Source organism: Rhineura floridana, chromosome 9 (assembly GCF_030035675.1).
Source record: "Rhineura floridana isolate rRhiFlo1 chromosome 9, rRhiFlo1.hap2, whole genome shotgun sequence".
NCBI classification, from domain to species: Eukaryota; Metazoa; Chordata; class Lepidosauria; order Squamata; family Rhineuridae; genus Rhineura; species Rhineura floridana.
Window position 1 is genome coordinate 113,287,320 of NC_084488.1, and position 17,810 is coordinate 113,305,129.

The 17,810-nt window shown below is 42.9% G+C and overlaps 1 protein-coding gene across 3 annotated transcripts in view; it reads right to left on the minus strand.

Moving 5' to 3' along the window:
* The window catches only part of SHROOM3 (shroom family member 3), a 252,739-nt gene that overhangs the window by 206,959 nt on the left and 27,970 nt on the right, over window positions 1-17,810 (minus strand). The window contains exon 1 of one of the 3 annotated variants that reach the window (XM_061583356.1): window positions 4,907-4,936. The exons of 1 other annotated variant lie outside the window; for it this stretch is intronic. In XM_061583356.1, coding sequence (XP_061439340.1) covers window positions 4,907-4,918 — 12 coding nt within the window. In that variant the 5' untranslated portion in view covers window positions 4,919-4,936. Of the gene's footprint in view, window positions 1-4,200; window positions 4,262-4,906; window positions 4,937-17,810 lie in introns of those variants that run through there. One more of the 3 variants, XM_061583355.1, reaches the window with a different exon arrangement.

Genomic DNA, 17,810 nt, shown 5'->3' on the forward strand with positions numbered 1-17,810 from the left:
GAGAGGGAGGGGCAAGGAGGTTAGTACAGCATAGGCGCACCGGCAAAAGCCCCAGATTGGCTCGGCCAGTTCACCCACACTGACATAAGAAGCTGCCTTATACAGAGTCAGACCAATGGTCCACGTAGCTTCGAACTGTCTACGCTGACTGGGAGCTTCAGGCAGGGAATCTTTCCCAGTCACACCTGGAAATGTCAGGAATTGAACCTGGGACCTTCTGCATGCAGAGCAGATGCTCTCCCAGTGAGCTACCACCCTTCCCCTTGACCTCACTGCCACCTTGCACCTCACCCCCTCCCTACCGGTAAGTGGCAGCAATGCCACTGCTGGCAAACTAGGACTGTGGCTGCATCCCCCCAGGCGAGCCACTTCTGGAAAAAAGGCATCCCTCAAATCTCTCCAAAATACAAAAGAGGGTCCAAACAGGGACCAGAAAGTAGGGGTTGTACCTTGTATATAAGGACAGGACATGGATCAAACCCAGCAGGAGTCCCAGTTTATTAAGCCGCCCACAACCCAGGCATGCTTGCTCTGCTCTTGACACCCTTCGTATTTGAGTATGTGAGTTTCATATCCCTTCTCCCCCTACTGCTAAAAAAACACAGAGACCATCCTCTAAAGACTCTTGTATCTAATTTAACGCATTCAAGAAGCTCTTGAGTTTGTGTTTCTCAAAGACCAGGCTTGCCTCTCCCTGTCACCCTTACCCCATACATATATAGGGCTGCCCTGTTTTGTCTGGCCTTGCCCTTGTACTTTGAACAGCTTTCTGAATCAGTTAAGTAACATGAAGATTTTTCCCACCACTTTTCTTCTCTGCCAGTAAAAGCTTCACCTGCTTTCAGTATCAGGTCTGTTCATAAAAGGCACAGAAGCGAGGCCATGAAAAGAAAAACAGTGACAACCTTTGCCCCACAAACTGCTTTTGAAATGGAGAGGAAGTTCAGAAGCAGGCAGCGATACGGCATGGTTGCCTGCTGTTTAAAGAAAACAGGAAAGAAAAATCTACTGGGCATGCGCAACGCTTTGGCAGACCTAAAGAAGCTCTTTGGGTCCCAGCCACAGTTTCCCATTGCCATTGCATGGAGTGTATAGCACATGGGGATGAGATCCGTCGGCCAGTTCCGCTTCAAAAGCATTCTGTCAGCTAGGGATGGAAACATCTGTCCATTGCAGTTCTCTCAGTTTCTCATTTCTCCAATGTTAAATTCAGTTCTCTACATTTTTACAGCGATCTGCGATTTTTTAATAAAATCCTTACATTCTCCACCATTTTAGTGCAAATTTCTCCAAATAAACACATTTCTGTAGAGAGTTGTGACAAACGTACATTTTTGCAAGCCATTTCTCATCATTTCATGCCTTTTTGCATGTTTTCACTCAGGTATTCATTTTTATGCACACTTTCCCCTAATACATGCATTTTTGTAAATGTTGTTTAGTTGGTGAACTGCATCCCAAAATTCTAATAAATGAAAATTTAAAAGGATGGCTGTGTTTCAGTTCTCATATTGTTTCGGAAACTGCGGATTTGATAAGTTCTGCTTGAAATGCAAACTGAATTGAAATTCTCACCCATCCCTACCATCAACCTAGCAGGCAGGATCAATTCGAGTTTGTTCTGACTGCTTTCCGTTGCTTTTACCAGTCCAATTTTTTTTCCTCTCAAAAATATCACTATATCTATACTGTATTTTGAAAGAAATTATTGCTATTTTGAAAGGCATTATCAATATTTTGAAAGAAGCTATCAATACTTTTATAGGAATTATCAATATTTTGAAAGAAGCTATCAACATTTTTATAGGAATCATTGATATTTTGAAAGAAACTATCAACATTTTGAAAAGTATTATTGATATTTTGGAAGAAAAGTGGTTTCATGTTGTCATTGTCATTCTCCACTATTATAGGCTTGCCTTGCTTCCTCCCTGCTTGGAGCTTGAGAGACAGCAGTACTGCTGTGCTGTGTTGTGAGTATAATCAATAAAATATTAATATATTTGAGAGGGGGAAATCTGGTGTCAGGGACAACATCTGAAGTTTGGAGCAAACAGAATCACTTGGCAAAGATGGAGAATATGTGGCTCAATTAAAAATCGGGTGCTACATCCAAGTTCAGCACATTCTCGCCCATCCCTAAGCATATAGGAATAAGTAAATCTATCAATTTCAGTTTTTCTCTGTTTCTCAGTTTTCCTATCTTAAGGTTAGTTCTCCACATTAGTTTGTGATTTTTTAAAAAGTCCTCATGAAAATTCAACAGTGTTTTAGTGCAAATTTCTCCTAATATACACGTTAGTAAGCAATTTTGCCTAATATCCATATTTTTGCCAATCAGTATTGCCTAAAATAGTGTGTTATTTTCACCAATATATGCATTTATATGCACACTTTACCCTAATATATACATTTTTGTACACAATACTTAGATAGAGAACTGCTCTGCAAAATTTGGAGAAGTGTAAATTCTGAAGGATGGATATATTTTGTATACAATCCTGCATTGTCTCAGAAAGTGTGAATTAGGCAGGTTTACCTTTGAATGAGAACTGAGTTAAATACTCCCCCCCATCACTAATAGCATATGCTTACATCTGTGCCTTCAGGGGAAGGAGGCAATATTATACATTCTGTCCCACAAAAGTCTGCAGGGGAAGGAATTTATGTAAAGAACAGAAGTGTCCCAATCCTCTTGCTACACTTACTTGGGAGGAAGCATCCTTAATCTCAGTGGGACTTATTTCTTAGCAAGCATGCATAGGATCGAGCTTCACCAGGTCTTTGGCAAAGCAGGGAGCCTTAGAAGGAAGGTGAACAAAGAGGAAATTTCAGTGGCTCCATTCAAAATGTCACTATGAACTAACAGCAGCAGCCTCATAAATGCTTCTTGGTGGACAAAGGTCATCCCCACCAGTCCTTTCAGTTCTAAAATGATGCTTTAATGGCAGCGGTCATCATTGTTGCCCTTATTATATATGTTGTCCATAAAAATGCTTGCTTTGTATGAGGCACGTGCATGGCCTTCTACCATGCAATAGAAATTCACAATTAGAACAAAGGAAGTGCATGGCTACAAGCAGGAGCGTTTGCTTCATAAAACATGTCAAATAAGCCCAGAAAATTGTCTCTTTTTGTCCAGCTTTAGATCAACAGCTTGTGCGCCTCAGGAATGCATAACCCATTCAGCCCAGTTGTAAAACCACATAGCAGAAAATGTGGGCAGTGCTAACATAATGGCAAAGCATCTCTGATTATTCTGAATGTCCATTTGCTTAACTTCTGAATGGGGAAATAACATGTAGAACTTTGAAAAGAAGGCCCTAGCTGGTGGCCACACTGAACTTTGTTTGTGAAAGTGGATTCCGTTTTTGTTACATTTAGGAACGTAAGACGCTGCCTTGTAACAGGTCAAACTATTTTACCAAGGAGAGAAAAAGCATAGATATTCGGGGCATCCCTATATCAGTAACTTGCAATGTCATTCCAACATATTCATTTATTTATTTATAAAAGAATTTACATATCACCAGTCGATATATAACATGGCAGTGTACAACAATATATACAATACAATATAAAACACCATAAAAACAGTTTTAAAATTATCATTAAAACGACTGGCTGATCAAAAACTGTAAAGTGATTACACAGACCTGTCTACATAGCAAGGTCTTCAAGAGATGCCTGAAAATCAGAAGTAAGGATGTCTACTGAATCTCTGCAGGAAGAGTGTTCTACTACAGCATGCGACCAACAGCACTAAATACCCAACTTCTGAGTGAGGCCAGTCAGGCCTCTGTAACACGGAGGACAATTAGCAGAGCTCCTCCCAATTATTTCAGTGATCAAGCTGGGATATGCCAAATATAGTGAGCAAAGCTACGTTACCTTACAACCCAAATGACAACTGGCCACTTCTGAAAATTCAAAGCTTTGCAACCCAAACTTCTTGAGAGATGGTAGTTGCTACTTAAGGGATAGATGAATCATTGTGCTTTCTTCCCTGCTCCTATAACATGCTAGCCTTGGTGCTGTGGGCTTCCCAAGAGGCACTGCTTCCCCCCTCCCGTGTAAGAAGAACCCTATTAAAGGCCCAAAGTCTTCACACATGATGAAATTTGTTCTATGCATAGATAGCTTCCACACAGGACCTGGAGATCATGTTACCCTCTTTAGTTCCATAGTTCTCAGCCTCACCTGCAGCTCATTCCACAAATTCCATTCTGATACATCACCTGGTGATGCAAACATGATCCCTTTTGGGTCCTGGTGGTTATCATGGTGATGCACAGCCATGGGATTCAGAGAACTCTGTGGCAGTTATTCTGTCTCATTTTTTGCCCAGTAACTGCCTTTCCCCTAACACACAACTCTGCCAACAATACTTAACAACATGTAAACATTTGCTCTACAGCATGATTGTTACACACACACACCCAAAAAGTATTTGCCATATCAGTATAATACCTCCCATGGTCTGACTCTAAACCTGGATAAAAATTATGCTTGGGAACCAGGGCTGGGTCCAGAGGTCAGGCAAACCCTGGGGACATGCAGGCCATTTCCCTGCCACTGAGCCCATAGTCACTGTGCTTCCCTATCCCAGACTTTACAAAGCTCCTTCCTCTCTTATCAGTTCTCTCCCTCTTTGGTAACAATTACCATCCCCTTTTTCTCAGCAGTAATTTCTCCTCTCTTAATTCACTGCAAGTGATGCTCTTTTCCCTAATTCCTGCTTTAGTCAAAGTCTTAGTCATGTCTCTTGTGACTTTCCCTATTTGCTACCTGGCTCTCTGCTTGTTCCTCCTGCTTTGTTTCACACTCCCTTCCTATCCTCCCTTCCATTCCCCCAATTTCATTCTCCCCTCTTCACTTTCTCCTTCATGCCAGACTCCTGGACTACCTTCACGGACATCCTCTTTCACACTCCTCCTCTCTCACGGGCTTTCATTCATCCTCCCCCTCTCTGAAGTCCTAAAATATATGTCTCCCAAGTAGAGTTGCCAGGTTCATGGCCTGAGACTGATCCTGTATCTTTAGGAGAAGAGAAAGTCAGCCAAGTGCAGGTGTTCTTGTTACACTGTAATGAGAAAAACCACAAGGTGGAATTCTCCCTTCTCCCTGCACAACTTTTAAAGATACAGAAGACCTCTTGGTTGCCAGGCTCAGCTCAGCCTCCCTGTCGTCCCAACCTCTCCTTATACCACTTTAATTACACAAAGTTAAATTTCCAGTACTGAATGTGCTTGAATCCCTCCCACAAAATGGGGGGGGGATGGAATAGAGCAGTGGTTCCCAAAGAGGGTCTTGGTGAACCACTGAATGGTTTTTCTGCCTGTTGCAGCAATTGTAATGTGCTGTGCTAGATGCTGTATGATTTTTTAATTGTATTTTTACAGACACTCTGTGGACCACCTGAATGAAGTTTGCAGACCATCGGTGATGCACAGACCAGAGTTTCGGAACCCCAGAATATCCTGGAGCAGGGCAGTTCTATCTGGAACCCTGAACAGGAGCAGTCTATGCTGCAACATTACACAGCTAATTTTTAAAATAATTTGTTTCTAAACTATAACTGAATTATGGTCTCTTTGATCCATATATGTTAACTAAAAGTACTTTTTACAAACATAAGAAGGTTAAAGGTCTCCACGGTTTGTTTTTTTCAAATAAAGAGCATTCACTTGTTGTGTCAAACACCGGCAAATCAGTTCATCAGGAGGCACCTCAGCTCTGTGCCATAGGTCCCGTGCTGTCTCTCTTTTCCACTTTATCCCCATTCTGACATTTGTATGATGTGTGTTGTGGTAGACAGGCAAATGGTAGCATGGGAATAAAAAGGGAGAAATGAGGAACAGATAAAAATAAACAGTGCTGGTGTACAAAGCCTTATACAGCTTGGGACCAGGATGCCTGTTGTGCCCCTTATGCACCCAACCAGTCATTGCACTCTGCATATACCGTCTCATCAGGAGGTCCATTCTGAATGATGTAGAAATTTGGCCTTTAGAAGCTACTTATTGGAACAGGGGACATCTCAATTGTCTTTTCGGCCTCTGCTGAAGACCCTTCCCTTTCCAATGGGTCTTTCAAATGGAGGTTTATGTATTTTTTATCTCAGTCTGTATCTGTACTGGATTTGGATTCTTTTTTTATATGAAATTGTTTTAAGTATGTGTGAGTATGTATGTGCTTTTATAACAGAGATATTTTATACAAAGCAATTCATCAACTGAAATAACAAACAAAAACCTAAATGTAGCAAGGGGCAAAGGCTTGGATGTTGCGGGGGGGGGAATAATTTGGATATTATGGGTTGTATCCAGTGCTAGTCCTAGTCAGAGTAGACCCACTGAAATTAATAGCCATAGCTAACTTTGCTCCCATAATTTCAATGAGTCTACTCTGAGTAAAATTTAGTTGGGTACAACCCTATGTTTTTAGATACACATCGAGGCAAGTACATATCTGGAAACCCAGCAATCTTACAGGAACACACATCAGAGAGCCAGGGTTGGGTGCCACTCCCTGTTGAATGCAGACACATAGGCACCAATTAATGAATTATTCTTTCCAGTATTTAAATTTATTTTTTATTTATATATTGATTTATATTTATATATTGGCAGGATATTCAAAGTGTTCAAATGTACACTTGTAATCTGCATAGCATGAGTGTATCTCACAGATTTCATTAAAAAACAGAAAACTAATTGGAGAAGCAGGAGTGGCCATGGCTTCCCATGTAAGATGTGAAAAGGGCCTGGAGCAGGAAATAATATAATGCGCATAATGGTCCTAGGAGCCATTCAGACAGACATTTAAGCAAAACACAAAAAAAGGAATAGTGTGAAAATGTTTGGGAAATGGTGGTAACAGGGTGTGTGAGAGCAGCAAACTGCTCCTACATAAATTTTGGCCAGTTGGCCTTTAAGATGACAGATATAAAAGTGCATAGGGACTGTGAAAAGGAAAGACCCGTTTAAAAGCTTTAATTCTTCACCGAGTAGGTTACAACATTGTCCTTTACCGCCACCTTCTGTCCAGATGTAGAACTTGGCTGGACACCTCAGTCAGAATTCTGCATGCATGCGCTGTTCTCACTGAAAGGGGAGATCCAATTAGATGGTATGTACTCTGGTGCCACTCCAGACTTCTAATTTACAGTGCCATCAGCCACTGGGCCATGAGCAGCGCTGTTGGAATCCGGATGAGGATGAGTCCCAACAGGAATCAAAGCCAAGAACTTCAAGACACACCGATAGCTATACTTTAGGAGAAATGGATCTTGCCAAGGAAATAATCCGAAACAGCCAAATCACATGGTAATAGCTATTATTTTTAGCTTTTGTCTTCTGTTCTGGCTAGAGCCAATAGTTCTTATAGCCAGGTAGATGCAGGAGCATCCAACTGAAAGCTCACAGTTGAGTGAAACTTAGAACAGCTCTTTTTACATTTACCAAATTAATATCACTTTAATCAGTCATGGCTTAAATCCTGGGAACTGTCGTTTGTAAAGAGCATTGAGAATTATTAGGAAACCTCTATTCCTCTCACAGAGCTACAGTTTCCAGAGTGGCAGAGCTACAATTTCCAGAGTGGTTTAACAATCCACTCCTTCCCAGGGAACCCTGAGAATTGTAGCTCTGTGTTTCAAGCAGGATTACCCTGCTTTAACTGTGTAGTGCAGATGGAGCCTAACTCAAAGACTTCCCAAAACATGGGGCTGCCTGGTGCTTCTCTGTCCCAAAGCCAGCTCAATTTGTAATTGTGTGGGATTCCTACTTAGGCTTTTTATTCTCTAGACAAAACCTACTTTCATAATCTTCCATCAAATATTCCCTGAGAAAGCCCACCTGCTCAGAGAGTGTGTGTTGGGGTTTTACCTCTTTCTCCTTGTTCTAACCTGCCACAATTTTTTTTAAAAAGTACCCCACCTTATCTCCTTGGTTTGAGGTGAGTAAAATAAATGTTTAATAACTTCAAAATGAAAATGGACACTTAAATATCCATCTGTTCTCAGCCGTTAGAACTCTGACTGAATTAGAGACATAGTATGAGTCACATATTACATGTTACACACAAAACTCGTGTTCATACTGTGATGACATCAGAGGGTCTGTTGTGCTTACAATGAGCACCAGCTGCCCCTTTCAGCAGAATGTCAGAGAAAGCTCTAAATAAGAAGAGCCCTGCTGGATCAGGCCAAAGGGGGCCCATCTAGTCCAGCATCCTGTTCTCACAGTGGCCAACCAGGTGCCTATGGGAAGCCCACAAGCAGGACTTGAGGTCAATAGCACTCTCCCTTCCTGTGGCTTCCAGCAACTGGTATTCAGAATCATACTGCCTCTGACCGTGCAGGAGAGCATAGCTATCATGGCTAGTAGCCATTGATAGCCTTATTTTCCATGAATTTCTCTAATCCTCCTTTAAAGCCATCCAAGTTGATGGCCATCACTGCCTCTTGTGGGAGCAAATTTCATAGTTTAACTATGCGCTGTTGTGTGAAGGGTGCAGTAGGGATGTGCATACAGTGCTGTTCCTGGCACTTTGGTCAGGGCCAGCACCAGGAACGACTGGGCCCTTGGGCACCAGCCTGCCCTGGGCCCATGGTGTTGTAGCCCAACCCCCCCATACAGGCGATGAGGGACTAATAGTCCTGCCCGCGCATCCCACCTACCTCTCCCATCCTTGTGAATGATGTGTGTGCTGTGCATGCATGCTTGTCATCAACCAAAATGGCGGCAGGGGCATCAGTCTCACAGGGAAGCCCCCGCCGCCATCTTGGTTGATGGTAGGCATGTGTGCACAGTGCACATATAATTAACAGAGATGGGAGAGGTAGGTGGGGTGTGCATGTGGGCTTATTTATTTATTTATTTATTTGATTTATATCCCACCCTTCCTCCCAGTAGGAGCCCATGGTGGCTTATTGAAACCCACACAGACTGTATTGGGGAGATAGTGCCTGGGAGCTCCCTCTCTGTGATCTGCAGCAGGGTTCGGAGTCAACGCTGTAGTGGATCGCGAAACAGGAGTGCTACCTTCCACCCTCTGGGCTACAGGGGCCTCGGCCAGGACCCAACCTGGCTGCCCTCTGGCGCCGGCCCTGATTGCGCTGATTGAAGTCACTCACTTTGCACACTGGAGCCCTTAATGTATGCAAGGAGACTTTGGATTGGGACAAGTGTGAATAATTAGTCTTAGCACTTTCTGCTCTAGGAGCAGTAATTTTGATGAACGATGATGCATTTGGCCTTGCTCTTAATATCACCTTCACTCTCTAAGCATTTCCTGCATCTGCTGAAGAGTATTAAGTGTTGCTGCAACTTATGCAGAGGACAATACTTTTAGACATGGCATTCAGAAGGATTTTGGCAATACTATGATCAATCTAATGTAAAGCCATCCAGTCTTCTGCTCCCCCTGCACCTGTGCCCCAGATATTGATTGATTGATTGATTGAATTTATTAGTCGCCCATCTGGCTGGTTTACCAGCCACTCTGGGCGACGTACAACATAAAACATATAATTCACATTAAAACCTTAAAATTCCAACAATAACACTAAAACCTAATCCGCCCCAAAAGCCTGCCCGAAGAGCCAGGTTTTGAAGATCTGGCAGAAGCTCATCATGGAGGGGGCATGGTGGATGTCATTTGGGAGGGAGTTCCACAGAGTGGGTGCCACGACTGAAAAAGCCCTCTCCCTAGTTCTCACCAGTCTAGCTGTTTTAACTGGTGGGATGGAGAGAAGGTCTTTTGGGGCTGATCTTGTTGGGCGGCAACATTGATGATGCTGGAGGCGCTCTTCCAGATAGACTGGGCCAAAACCGTGCAGGGTATTAAAGGTCAAAACCAACACCTTGAATTGGGCCCGGAAAGCAACTGGTAACCAGTGCAACTCCTTCAGCACTGGAGTGATGTGGTCTCACCGGTGGCTACCCTTAATCAGGCGAGCCGCCGCATTCTGTACCAGTTACAGCTTCCGGACCGTTTTCAAGGGTAACCCCACGTAGAGCACATTACAGTAGTCTAGGCGAGAGGAGACCAGGGCATGTACCACCAATGGGAGCAGATGGTTTGGAAGGGAGGGGCACAGCCTTCGTATTAGATGGAGTTGATACAACGCTGCCCGGCACACAGCCGAGACCTGAGCCTCCATGGACAGCTGGGAGTCAAGAATGACCCCCAGGCTGCGGACTTGGTCTTTCAGGGGCAATTGTACCCCATTAAGCACCAAGTTAACATCCCCCAACCTTCTCTTGTCTCCCACAAACAGTATCTCAGTTTTGTCAGGGTTCAGCTTCAGCTTATTGCTTTCCATCCAGCCACTCACCAACTCCAGGCACATGGACAGAGTTTCCACAGCCAACCCCAGTGAAGGCTTAAACGAGAGATAGAGCTGTGTGTCATCCGCATACTGATGGCATTGCAGCCCACATCTCCTGATGATAGCTCCCAGCGGCTTTACGTAGATGTTAAATATCACTGGGGAGAGGATGGAACCCTGTGGCACCCAACAAGTGAGAGGCCATGGGTCTGAAACCTCATCCCCCAGTGCCACCCTCTGGCACCTATCAGAGAGGAAGGAGCAGAACCACTCCAGTACAGTGCCCCCAATGCCCAGCCTCTCCAGGCGGTCCAGAAGGATGCCGTGGTCAACGGTATCAAAAGCTGCTGAGAGATCCAGGAGGACGAGGAAGGTGCATTCGCCCCTATCCAACGCCCTCCTCATATCATCCACCAAGGCCGTTTCAGTCCCATGTCCAGGCCTGAAGCCGGATTGAAATGGATCAAGATAATCTGCTTCCTCCAAGTGCGCTTGCAACTGCTTTACCACCACCCGCTCCACCACCTTGCCCAGAAATGGTAAATTCGAGACTGGACGAAAGTTGTTCAAGACTTGGGGATCCAAGGAGGGCTTCTTTAGAATTGGTTTTATTATTGCCTCCTTGAGGGCTGATGGCACTATTCCCTCTTCCAGGGACATATTTACCACCACCTTGATCCCCTCGCTCAGTCTATCTTTGCAGCTCATAATGAGCCATGACGGGCAAGGTGGTAGGGTTTAAGGTTGAAAGCACCTTATGTATTATGTCCCTGATATATTATTTAAATGGGAGCAGGCAAAATAGCATCCACTCTTTAGCTAATTATCATGATGCAGATCTTTTACTTGGCTACCACTGGATCTCTAATTGAGGCCTTCAGTTGCCAAACAGCTTTGCGTATGTGCAGAAAAAGGCCATTTGTAGAACATGGAGAGGGAAAGTTGCTGGTTCCCCCCCCCAACACTTTGAGAATAGCAGTGGTAATCTTGGAACAGAGACAGCTATTCCCCTGGCCGAATTATCATTCAGAACCTCTTCTTCCTGTAAACTTGATCCAGAAATTACTTTCTCTAGTGCCTGGCAACTAACACTCTAAATTGGCTCCATTAATGAGTAGTTGATATGGCACCCTCAGCGTCCCCCTCTTCCCAGCAATTGTGTATCTACAGCTACCACACTGTTAACTGTAGCAGTTCAAGGCTTACAGATACTTTGCTTTGTTCCCAATAGAAAGAAGGTGATTTATCTGGAGTAAATTCATGTTCACTGGACTATACCCTGTGTTCCCCCATATTGATCTTCCAGATAACCTAGAAGATACGAGAATGGTTAGGGAGGGGAGGCAGCAAAATAAATAAAAATATGTTTATTTATAGAAAAATTGAATCTCTTTGTTCATTCTTTGTTCTGAATATGAGTCAACAATGTGATGTGGCTGCAAAAAAAGCAGATGCTATGTTAGCCTGCATTAACAGAAGCATGAAGTATTAGTTCCCTTCTATTTGCTCTGGTTAGGCCTCATCTTCACTACTGCATCCAGTTCTGGATACCGCATTTGAAGAAGGATGCAGACAAACTGGAACGGGTCCAGAGGAGAGCAATAAGGATGATCAGGGGACTGAAAACAAAGCCCTATGAAAGAACTGGGCATGTTTAGCCTAAAGAGAAGACTGAGGAGAGATATGATAGCACTCTTCAAGGACTTGAAAGGTTGTCACAAAGATGAGGCCAGGATCTCTTCTCGATCGTCCCAGAGTTCAGGACATGGAATAATGGGCTCAAATTACAGGAAGACAGATTTTGGCTGAACATCAGGAAAAATGTCCTACCTTCTAGAGCAGTACAACAATGGAACCAACAACCTAGGGAGGAAGTGGACTCTCCAACACGGGAGCCACTCAGGAGGCAGCTGGACAGCCACCTGTCGAGTATACTTTAAACTTGGATTCCTGCATTGAGAAGTGGGTTGGACTTGAAGGCTTTATAGGCCCCTTTCAACTCTACTATTCTATGATTCTTGGAATTAGAAGGTTCATGACACCCCACTGAACACTTGGAAAAATCTAAGTATTGGCTATGGTAGTTGAGTTAATATGATTGAAATACGGAGCTGGTTCGTACCACATGGTAAGCAAAACTAGGTTTTACTGAGACTGTGTGAACATGTGGGCTCTGGGAAAGGAGCTCACAGACACTTTGTTCCTAACTAGTCCTTTTTACTGCCATGTCGCAGTAAGTCAAAGTTTGGCTTAGCATGTTGTCTGAAGCACTGCACTCTATGATTACTGCAATGCACTCTACGTGGGGCTGCCTTTGAAGACAGTTCGGAAACTGCAGCTTGTGCAAAATGCAGCAGCCAGATTGGTAACAGGGACCAGACGGTCCAAACATATAAAACCGATTCTGGCCTGCTTGCATTGGCTGCCTGTATGTTTCCAAGCTCGATTCAAGGTGCTGGTTTTAACCTATAAAGCCTTACACGGCTTAGGACCACAATACCTTATGGAATGCCTCTCCCGATACGAACCCACCTGTACACTACGCTCAACATCTAAGGCCCTCGTCCGGGTGCCTACTCCGAGGGAAGCTTGGAGGGTGGCAACAATGGAGAGGGCCTTCTCAGTGGTGGCCCCCAAATTATGGAATAATCTTTCTGATGATGCCTGGCGCCATCACTGTTATCTTTTCGGTGCCACGTCAAGACTTTCTTCTTCTCCCAGGCATTTTAGCATGTGTTTTTAAATTGTTTTAAATGTTCAAATTGTGTTTTAAATTGTTTTTAAAAGATGTGTTTTAAATTTCTATATTTGTTTTTAATGTTTTTAGGTACTGTAAACCGCCCAGAGAGCTTCAGCTATGGGGCGGTATATAAATACAATAAATAAATAAATAAGCAGGACTTGTGGTTAAGCTCTCTCTATCCATGAGCTGTAGCCGAGGTTTGATTTAGCTACAGCTCATGGTTAATACAAGAACACTAATTTAATGGTTTGTGATAGCTGACTTGCCTCGCACTTGTGCACAAATCCAGGTGTGTCAATGAAAGCTGTCCATTGCCCTTTCCTTCTTCCTTCAAATACTATTCTGATTGCGATGGTACCTCTCATATAGAGAGGGTGGGTTAGGAAAGAGAAGCACTGAGCCACAGTGGGACAAGGGAGAAGCTGCATCCTTCATGCAGCTGTCCTGAGTTAATCTTGATGTTGTCAATGTTGGTTAGGTATGACATGTCCCTGCAGTTTGCCTCCGCCTCTGAGGTCAGCAGCACTAGCTGGGAGTCCTTATTGTGCCCTTAGTGGGATGGATGAACTGTCAATTTTGGTATCGCTCATTTTTCAGTTCCCCACATTTCTGCATCATTTTCAAAAAATTTTAAAAAGTCCTCATGAAAATTCATGAACATCTTAGTGCAAATTTCTTCTAATATACACTTTTGTATCCCATTTTCCCTAATAGAATGCATTTCAGATGTTGTCTTCACTAATATATGATTTTTTAAATTTTCCTCTAAAATACACATTTTTCTACAAATTGCAAAATTCAGAGAAGTGCAAGTTTCAAAGCATAGCTGCATTTTGATTTGTGTATTGTTTTGGAAAGTGTGAATTGGGCAGGTTCACATTAAAATCCCAATCAAATCAATCAACCACCCTTAGGTAGTATTTCTACTGAAGAAATCTCCAACAGCTGCTCCAATCCAAAACTAGTGAACAATAGGGATTACTTTTTGTCAGACTCAGAAAATCTAGCTACTTTACCCAGAACTTGGGAGGAGGGGAAACTCAGCTTTTCTGGAGCCAAATCAGATCCCACTGTACCACTGATGATGCCTATGAGATAGTGAGAGACCAGATAGCTCAGCCAAATGGACAAAGCTTTCTCTATACCTAAAGCTGTAGTAGTAACGCGCACTGCCATTCTCCTGTTGACCCAGATGAAAAGCTAGATATATTCCCACTAGTAGGCTGCATACACACCATACGTTTAAAACACATAACATGCCCTAAAGGATTCTGGGAACTGTAGTTAAGGGTGCTGGGAACTGTAGCTCTGAGAGGGATAAGCTACAGTTCCCAGGATTCTTTGGGGAAAACTATGTGCTTTAAATGTACGGTGGGTATGCAGCCTTAGTCCCATTCCCTCTCACAACTTCAATGAGCCCATCCATCCTTGATGGCATTTTGATGAGGACAATGCTTTGGCGACATTGCAAAAAAATGTGCATGCATGAGCATCACCAGGTTCATAATAAACTGCTATGTGGAAGTGACCTTAGTCTTGCTCTGGGCATAAGGGGACAGATAAGAAGTGTGATGTAGGACTAAGTAGAATCCCCCTCCCTCAGTCTCTTCCACACTCCTTTGTTCTACACCTCTGCTGCCCTGCTTCATTTTTTAAGTTTTGCTTTTTGGCGGTGGCGGTTGATGGCTCTTCATCAGCGGAGCAATTGAATCCTCTCTGGGTTTTAGTCCAAACTTTCAAGGAGCTGTCCAAGGTGCTTCAGCACCAGCTCGGACTAAAACCCAGGGTGGATTCCACTGCCCCACTGACACGGAGCCACCAGCCACCACTGCTTTTTGGCATTAGCAGTGATCCATTATTATGGAGCTCAATATCTATGAATCAGTGGTATAGCCAATCATACAATGTCCAGAAACTCTATGGGGTTAGGCTTTCTCCCAGTATCTTTGTATAAAAAGGTGTTCACTATTAGGCAGAAAACATATTATTTATTTATTTTATTTATTTATTACATTTATATCCTGCCTTTCTTTTCATCATAGAAACCCAAGGCAGCTTACATATGGTTCCCAGGCAGTCTCCCATCCAAGCACTGACCACACCTGACCCTGCTTAGGAGCTGGCCTCATATGCCTTCAGATCATAGCCTGGGACCTACATATATACTTCCACATAAACATACATATATACTTCCACATAAAGCAGGGATGGGAAATCTGTGGTCTTCCAGATATTGCAGGACTACAGCTCCCACTATATCTGAGGATTGACCATGCTGGCTGGGCCTGATGGGAACTTCCAACAATATTTAGATGACCACAGATTTCCCTGCCCTGCCATAAAGCATACAAAGATTTTACAATGCTTGACATACAAATGAAGATATAACATGCAGAAAGAAACCCAGTGAGAAAGAAATAAAGGGTCACATCTGAAAAATGAAAGATTGCATTAAAAAAGGTCCTTCCATATATGGCTTCCCATCATCACCACACAATGTTTGGTGTCACAATGTCTTCTTAGAGCTGCTTGATGGGCAACTTTAAGACCTTTCATGCAAGATCAACCAAAAAGCGAATTCATCATTGTTTGGTTTCTGTCACCCAGCTGGCCGGGTCAGAGTTTTCCTCTGACCTAAGCTTGCAAGTGATGGACAGGGTTGGCAAGGGTATTATCACAGTATAATTGGACAGAATGAAAAGGAAAGCCCTGTGTATTCTCCATGGGCTTTTCTCATTTGATAACTTGAGCATAACATGGCACTTTTTATTTCACCCCAGTCTTCTTCATTGAGACATTCTGAAGCAGAGCACTCTTGAAAAAGCAGCCACCAAAGCTGTGATTTACAAAGTGTCCTGCATGGAGAAACTCCTGAAAATGAAGACACCAGTCTTGCCATATATACCTGAACAAGGTCACTGTTGTTCCTTTTAGCCTGCCAGTCAACTATATTACTTTGGATATTCGTTGACCAATTCCTCTGTCTTAACCGATTTCATCCAGGGTCGGAGCAAGAACTGAGTTTTAAGTCTCTGTGCCACCTCTCCTCATGCATCTCACTTGAAAAGGAACTCCCACTGCTTAATCCTTTCCTTGCATAGCAAGAAAAAAAGGTTATCCATTCCCATCTTGTGGTCTTTTCCTGGATCTTCTCCATGTGTACCATGTCTTTTTTGCAGTGGTCAACCTGAATTCATTTATTTAATTTTTATTACTTATATACCCCTCCTCTAGGATGCACATCTTAACGTGGTGAGGGGGTTTGAGAGTGTCGAAGAAGCTGACAGCAATGCCGTCAGGAGTCTAGACCAAGAGGCTAGACTCCTAGCCGGGTCATCCAAGGCTGAATGGTCAAAGCTGAGACACCAGACTAAGATGCATCCAGACTCAGAGGAAGGCAATGGTAAACCACCTCTGAATACCACTTAACACGAAAACCCTATGAACAGAGTATCCAGAATGCAACACGAGATAGTGCTGGAAGATGAGACCCCCCCCCCAAGTCAGATGGCAGTCACCAAGCTACTGGGGAAGAACAAAGGACAAGTAGCGCTGTGATTAATGATGCAGCTGCATCAAAGCCGAAAGGAAGCCCAGAGGCTGATATGCACAGATGCGAAAGAAGAATCTGGAGTTGTACAACACACACCATAGGAACATGGAATGTGAGAAGCATGAACCAGGGAAAGTTAGAAATTGTCAAGCAAGAAATGGAACACATCAACATTACAATACTTGGTATGAGTGAATTAAAATGGACAGGAATGGGACACTACAAAATATTTTATGCAGGATATGAGAAATTAAGAAGAAACTGTTTGCTTTAATAGAGAGAAATGATGTAGTAAAAGCAATTAGGAGCTATAACGCAAGGTCTGAGCGAGTGATATCCGTGAGATTTAACAGAAAACCTATTAACATAACCATCATCCAAGTCTGTAGTCCAATGGCAAACACAGAAGAAAAGGAATTGAAGAGATTTCATGCAGAAGTACAGGAAGAAATTGATTACATACCAAAACAAGATCTTATGATTATCATGGGGGACTAAAGTGCAAAAGTAGAGAAGAACTAGACGTGGAAAAATGGGGCTTAGAAGATAGAAATGAAGATGATAAATACTTACTGAATTCTGTGAAGCCAATAATTTGTTCTTGCAAACACATTTTTCAAGCAACCGAAAAGATGACTGTACACATGGACATCACAAAATGGTCAAAATAGGAATCAAATTGATTATGTAATTAGTAGCAGAAGATGGAGAAGTTCCATACTTTCTGCGAAAACAAGACCAGGAGTAGACTGCAGTACAGATCATGAACTGGTAATATCGAAAATCAAAGTAAAGCTAAAGAACAACAAAGCAATCATAATGCCAAAATACAATTTTAATAACATCCCAGAAGAATGTAAAGATCAAATAAGGAACAGATTTTGAGGCTTTAAACTTAGTTGATAGAGAACCAGAAGAACTATGGAGTGAAGTCAGAGACATTGTCAGGGAAAAATGTAAAAAGACAATACCTCTAGTTAAAAAGAGAGAAAGACTTTAATGAATGAATGATGAAACTCTTAAAATGGTTAAAGAGAGAAGGAAAGCAAAAACAAAAGGAGACAGAAACATGGTCAGAACCCTAAATGCAATAATACAGCGACTAGTATGTAAGGTCAAAGAGAACTATTACAATAGTTACTGTATAGAAATAGAAGAGGACAACAAAAAAGGTAGAA